The sequence below is a fragment of the Saccostrea cucullata genome, unplaced genomic scaffold, assembly GCF_032062105.1.
Source record: "Saccostrea cucullata isolate Sc308-1 unplaced genomic scaffold, CSIRO_AGI_Scuc_v1 ctg16867, whole genome shotgun sequence".
NCBI lineage: Eukaryota > Metazoa > Mollusca > Bivalvia > Ostreida > Ostreidae > Saccostrea > Saccostrea cuccullata.
The window spans coordinates 31,510-38,647 of NW_026931084.1; the positions used below are offsets into that span (position 1 = coordinate 31,510).

Below are 7,138 nucleotides of genomic sequence, written 5' to 3' on the forward strand. Positions count from 1 at the left end.
CCTTTAAAACCATAAGGAATGATTTATTTCTAGAACTTTAATATGGTTCACTTTGTTACCGAAATTTAATTTAATATCTGCTTAGAATGACATGGACAACACGAGACTTGGATTGACACTCAAAAGAGTAGACAATATTTGCTTTATATTGACGAAAGACAGGCAACTTATGCATAAGTTGGTCTTTTTGTAACTTGCAAATTACTTTGAAATGCATAGTTTTTTTTTTCTGGCATAGAAAGTGAAAAGTGTTGCATAATTCCTAATTTTAAACACGTCAATGTCTCATTAAGATGATCATTATGCATAAAATTAAAAATGATGTTGATATTTTAAACGCACAATAAGTATTTAGCTATCCAATGACTTTCATATGAATATCTGTACATGTATATTTGTAATTATATGACATGAATGTGAATGAATAAATAGAAAAAGAAGTAAAAACATTCTACAGGTATGTCTATTTCTTTAGGTAATTCTCGGATTGCTTTCGTAATTAATTTTTTTTTTACAATTTTCTTCTGATCAACATCTGCGAAAGGAAAAGATTATTGCCACTCGAAATATATCCATTCCATACAGGATCAACATGTTGTTCAAAAAAAGGAGCATTTAGATTCACGAGATTACAACACTGATACCACCATCCAGATTTTCGAGAAAAAGCACACCCGCAAGAGTTGTCATTGTCGAATGTGTAAAAGGGATAGCTGATGATCAAATGCGATCTAAATGCATCACCTAAAAGAACAAACATTAGGATATATAACCAATTTCATGGTATTGAAACTTTTTAAATTTGACATTATACATGTATAATATTTTGAAAAGAGATAAGATAAACCTCGTTTCTATTATGAAAAATTTAACAAAAATAATAAGAAGAAAACATAAAATACCAATGGTTCCTGTTTTTTCCCCTAAGGAGAGTCTGTAGCCGTCAGTTTCATTGGAGATAGAAAAAACAGAATATTGAACTTCAAATGAAACATTTTGTGTATTTCTCAATCTGATGTACAGTGAGTTGTTGTATTTTGTGGTCAATCTATGAATGGCGTCGTTTCCTAAATTAGAAAAATGATCTCATTAAACTTTTTTAACACAATGGATTTCCTAATTAAGAAATTCTGCTCTTTTGGCAAAAAGACATTGCTTATGATATAGCACCAGAACTGTATTGATGCACAAAAACATGTTGTTTTTGAAAATAAATGACCACATATCATAACAAAAATTAAATTTCAGAAAAAATGGGTTATTTATTGTGCACTACCTTCAATGATTAAATATGTTTGATGAAATAGTAGGTTGAATATTTTACATTGAATAAAGACTCTTTTTAAATATTTTGAAATATCAGGTCTGTACCAAAAACGTATCAAAAGTCATTTCGCATTTATTCTAATAACAGACTGTCAAACGCGTGTAGATGGCATAAACAGATGTAAAGATATAGGCCCTTGAATACCCAATAGAACGATTCTCCATTTGGTTTTTTCCCTTCAAACATCATTCATTATTGACATCACAGTGATATATATTTTCTTAATAGCTTTTAAGAAATTAATTAAAACAAACCTCATGGGTATTTTGTTATTCTGAAAACAGTAAATTATCCATAAAATATGCATTTACAGCCTTTTTTAAGGAAAGGCTTGTTTATAGCTTTCGTCTTTGGCAGTTAAACTTTTGAAATGATTTAATTTTTGTATGCATATTGTATCTTTTTCTCGTGTTTTTAAACGAACATTTTGCTACGAAAACCCAAGTTTCTTATAATAATTTAGGGAAGACTTATCACAATTGATAATAAAAGAATTGATATAGAATTTACGTTTTAAGAATAATTTATTTCTACATGTTACAATTATCCTACCCAGCCAGTAGTTCCCTCCAACATTACCAAATCCTCGTTTGTATTCATTCCAAGTGGTGTTGAAATTTACCGCTGTGTATCCCCGATTCCTGTGCTGAATGACCTAATAAAAGCAATTTTTTGGGTCTTTTTAAAATTAAAAAAAGAATATTGTGTCAAAAAGATTTTAACGAAAAACGTATGTAGCATTGTTAAGGCTTGAAGAAGGGGCGGGGCCTAGTTTATACGGGAAATATTTACTGTGGCGTCACACAAAAATTGCTACATTTTGTATTCCTCACAATACTAAAAATTCAAATACTTTGCAATTTTAAATTGTATTAGCATAGTAAACAACATAAAAACCTATCAATGCAATAAAAATAGTTGAAATTTAAATCCTAGACTACAGTTTATTAACAAAACACTGATCGCAGAAAATTGACGACACAACGTCCTTTTGGTAAAAAAGACGTATTTTATGTGCTGCAAAAAGCAGATCAGGTATATTTTTTACAGTGAAAATGCATTTTATCATTAAGCAGAATATCATTTGCAGATTTGAAATAGGCTATTAATACCAATGTAAAACATTTGTTTAGTGTGATTATTTAATGATTAATAAGAGAATGTATTTAATTAATTTTACAGTGTTTATGTGTGTAGGTTTGGTATATTAACATCGAGGTGTCTTATTAAATCGCCATTTCGCAAGGGCATTCATTTAATAGATATTAGCCATTTTTTGAATATAAATAAAGGGTATGTTCCGTAACTTGAAAAGTGCTGCTGATTTCTTTAAATTGTTAAATACTTGGTAAAGGTCAAACATATTTTGGCATGAACATATTTACTTGAAATTTAAACTAATAATATGCGAATTCTATATAAAGCAGCAGCATCTTCTAGAAAGTACAAAGTATGCAGAAATAATTGGTATCTTTAATTTTTAACCTCAACTAGGGTATGCCCTTGCGCTATTGAAATTTTTTATGACCTCCATGCGGTACACATACTTTGCATTTATCACATGACTGTTCATTGATGGCACCAAACTTAAAGCAATATGAGCTGCGTTTTTGAAAATTTTATATTTAAATGTATTATTATAATAAATTTATATATAACTTAAACTTTTATGATCAATTTGACTAAAATAAAGCAGAAGAATGTTTTCTATATACAATCCAATATACAGTTTTACATAAGGAATCATCATTGTATAGGATGACAATAATATAATTTTGATTCAATCGAATGGTTCAATAGTACTTCCATCGCAAATACGAACAAAAGAAGTTTATCAACGCTATTTTTCTGCCATTGAAATAGTTATGAATAATTTTGCAACAAAAAATTCTGACACCAAAGTTGCAGCTCATATTGCTTTAATTCAGTACAGAGAGGGGTATACTATATTATTTAAATAAGTGTGTAAGTTATGTTATAATAAAATACGTTTATTTTTATAAACTCTGTTTTAAAAAGTTCCCTTATTTGCACGTATATACTCCATTGATTTCTTTATTGTAGGCCTTTACAGTGCTGCGTAACAGTAATAATAAACAAAAGAGCGTGTCTATCAAAATAATGCAGACTTCATCACAATTTAAATATGTAAGAAGTAAAATACTCTGGTTAAGTTTAAAATATAAAATAAAATAAATTACTGTCCATCCCCCTCCATATGCATCCATGTCACACAGAACTTGAATTGCATCCGATTCTTGGCTTTTGTTTGCAGGGCATATATAATAAAGGCCTGTATTGTTTTGTCCACTATTGTGAATCTCGTAACAATCAAAAGGAAAGGTGCAACCTATTTTTTTTAAAAATATATATATTAGTTTCATAAACATGTATATAACTAGTTCGAAGAGTGTAAAGTTTACGTATTTGTTGACATATTAACTTTCAATTTTGTAGTACAAAAATATCACAAATATGTTAACTTGTCACATTTCCATTTACCAATTAGAAAATTTATTTAGTATTTATTAAATGATGTAATAAATAATCCCATGTATCAATTATATGAGAAAATACCAGGGCAGTTAAACGTGTTGCAGGATAAAAAGTCTGAAGACTGTCCATTGCAGGGCTGACCTCCAAATCTCGGTGTAGGATTATCACAAGTGCGAGTTCGTGATCTATTCCCACCCCCACATGTCACTGAACAGCCTCCCCAAGGGTTCCATGCACTCCATTCTCCATTAACTGGAGAAACAAAACTATATTATTTACCAAGAATACGTTAAAAATAGAAAAAATGACGATGCATATCGGTATTGTGGATTAAAAAAAAAGAATTCAATTTTTTTTACAGATGAAATGTATGCAACAGATTTTAAATTTTACTGTATCTTCATAAATGAATGCAAGAATAATAACGGTCAGGAAAAAGATAAGCTATATATCATAGAAGAGTTGTATATTCTTTCCAATTAAAATACCTGCTAATTCGATGCATACATAATTGTCTAATTTTATGCGAACACATTTGGATAAGTGATTGCATGAACCTTTTCCACATTTCTTATCCCTGTAATCAACCTGTAACAACAAAAAAATCAAACAGTTCGACAAAATTGGAATAATCAAAAATTAAAATTGATAATAATGAATAAAATATTGAATTTTCATGGATTTTCACAGTGCCCTGATTATTTATTGGCAGGATTTTGCTTAATTACTCATGGTAATAACCAATGAGGTCAAATCGGTTAAACAATTTATTGTTAACATTTTATAACATATGAATTGAATAAATTAAATTTAAAAAAATTGTCTAGTAGTATGTAAATTGTAGATTAATGTGAAAGCAATATATCTTAATCTTCCCGTTGAAATAGCTGATACAGTCACAAAATTTCACAAAAACTATACATCAACGATGCTCTAGGGATGCAGGTTTTTATTACAGAGGAATAGGTTAATATAAAATCTGTGATAACTTTAAGATTGTCACATGCTTTATGTTGCACAAATACAGTTCCTACCACAATATTAAACAAACTAGAATACCAAGGTATATTGTATCTCTCGTGATTGGAAAAGATTTAGTTTCAAATTTGAAATTTCACGCAAAGGATGAATGCACTTGTAGCTGTGTTTTCGGTCTTGTTCGGTCGTTTCTGTTCATTTAAATTTTAATCTACTTTAATTTTTTGTGTATTAACTACAGACGTCTATCAATTCGGCACAAATAGCGTATGTACATGTACTGATGAATATGTATAACTAATTACTTACAATATCTGGTATTTCCTTGTAGATAAAGTCATAATCATTTACTAACGATAAACTCGCATTTTTTCTCTGGCTATTCAATTCACACATTAACATCTTTTGGTTGAAATTAATTGACAAACACATAGCATAGGCCTCACATTCTCTAAAACATAATTGGAACCCGATTTCCTTAAGCACTGCAAAAGGAGAAACTGGTAATTTTTTCCCTATTTCTTTTTCATTGTTGGGTTTAGTACATTTTTCATCTGCAAAAAAACATTGAAATAAAAGAAATATCGCCAAAAATTTCTCCAATTTAGATTCAACCGTCATGATTTAATCGTGCAGATCTGTGACGATGATATAAAACTTGTAATGTGTTACATTCTATCTGACAATATGTTTTCGAAAACTTATTGATTGTTAATTTAGTTTCACCGATTAATATATAAAATATTCACCTTATGTCTTGCATTAATCTCAAGTTTAATAATTTTCCACGAATGCATAAAAACCAATGCAATATGAAGATAACGATTTGTTTATATCAAATGTTTATCGAACAATCCTAAAAAAAATGACACAGAGCAAAATTTGACCTCTAAACACACATATCTATTAATATTTTAAATTGAAATATGCATTTTTGACAACAGTTTAAGCTAAAGTCAGTAGGAAGAAGCTGAAAATCGAGTCAATTTAACTTCTAAAAAGTAAAACTATATTTTTTATTTGAGGATATCTTGTCATCAGCCAGGAAGGATGACTCCAAGTATTGATATTTAATTTGAAATGCATATAAAATGAAGCTTGAAAATTAGATACTTTTATGCAGCAATTTTCATTTTATTCATCTTTATAAGATTCAAGGCTTAGAAAAGGTCTTATGAAAGTTGTCATTTGTACCCAATTAAAGGAGAAAAAATTAATACAGATATTGGAGAAATAAGATTTTCTTGAATCCAGCCTTAAATACCAATGCTTATTAGCATGATATGGAAATGAGAAGTGATTTGTGGTGTCTTGCAATGATAGCAAAAGCCCTTTACACTATGCATTATAGAATACACGACGGAAATAGATTTAAAAAATACCAAATAAGTCTAAAAATCATGACAAATTCTCTGAATGCCTGGATATCTATTGGTTTTTTACCTAGAATATATTTGTTGATCAATTTGCATGGAGAAAATGCATTGCAGATATTCCAAATCGCTTTTCCGTGGATAAAGCAAAGGTTCATCTTATTGGCAATGTCATCCACACGTATTAAATAATACGTGTTTCAAAAGATTTAGCTTTCCTACATGTATAAATGGCTTATACTAGTGATTCTATTACATAAATGTTTAGGGAATGGCTTATTATAATGATTTGATACAAAGTATGGCCATTGTCATACATCGATTGGTTAGATAAAACAGAAACATTGACTGTTCATATGAAGATATGAAATGCTTTTTTCCATGTAGAAATGTTGCAGATTGAGTGCAGTATGGTAAGAATAAACATAGAAAAAATGTATTTTCGATAGAGCACACTTTTTTGCATTTAACTGTAAATCATAGTCAATTACCAGAAACAAAAAAATTAAAATGATAATTATATAACATTTCATTTGCCTTTGTATATTAAACAAGATTGTGACAATTTCCGTTTGTTAAACAAAGGGAAATTAATTATTTAATTTGGAATAATTAATTATGATGTATATTTCAAATGAAATGGAGTTTTACGAGTACTTTCTAGTAGTTTTACCATTGTCTGTTACGTTCACAAAAGCTGAGGAAAATTGCATACCAACTGGGTATATGTTTCTTTTAATTGAAAAGACTTAGAGTTCACTTTCACATTTAGATAATAAATGCTTAGATGACTATTTCACAAATATTAATAATAGAAACGTTTTGCTTTAAGTTTTAATTATTGAATTTCTTTTTTAAAGAAAATATAAACACCAATGCTGTGAACAATTTATGTTAAATGAAACCAATAAATGCATTCGTAAGTAAATAGATATAATTTTTTTTTCTTTTTATTCAAATGAGG

The 7,138-nt window shown here is 28.9% G+C and overlaps 1 protein-coding gene across 1 annotated transcript; it reads right to left on the minus strand.

Moving 5' to 3' along the window:
- Positions 1–359: 359 nt before the first annotated feature.
- Positions 360–3,672, minus strand: LOC134231345 (angiopoietin-related protein 7-like). The gene is made up of 4 exons (XM_062713296.1): positions 3,529–3,672; positions 1,880–1,982; positions 903–1,067; positions 360–744 (listed from the first exon to the last, which is right to left on the minus strand). Exons 1-4 carry the CDS (start codon positions 3,553–3,555, stop codon positions 512–514), a joined length of 528 nt encoding a protein of 175 aa, XP_062569280.1. The 5' UTR covers positions 3,556–3,672; the 3' UTR covers positions 360–511.
- Positions 3,673–7,138: the final 3,466 nt, after the last annotated feature.

Coding starts and splice junctions, on each gene's coding strand:
- LOC134231345 (XM_062713296.1), bottom strand. CDS start 3,555: ATGGATGCATATGGAGGGGGATGGACA. Junction 1,983..3,528: donor CATATGGAGGGGGATGGACA/GTAATTTATTTT, acceptor TGCTTTTATTAG/GTCATTCAGCACAGGAATCG. Junction 745..902: donor GGAAAAAACAGGAACCATTG/GTATTTTATGTT, acceptor TTGTTCTTTTAG/GTGATGCATTTAGATCGCAT.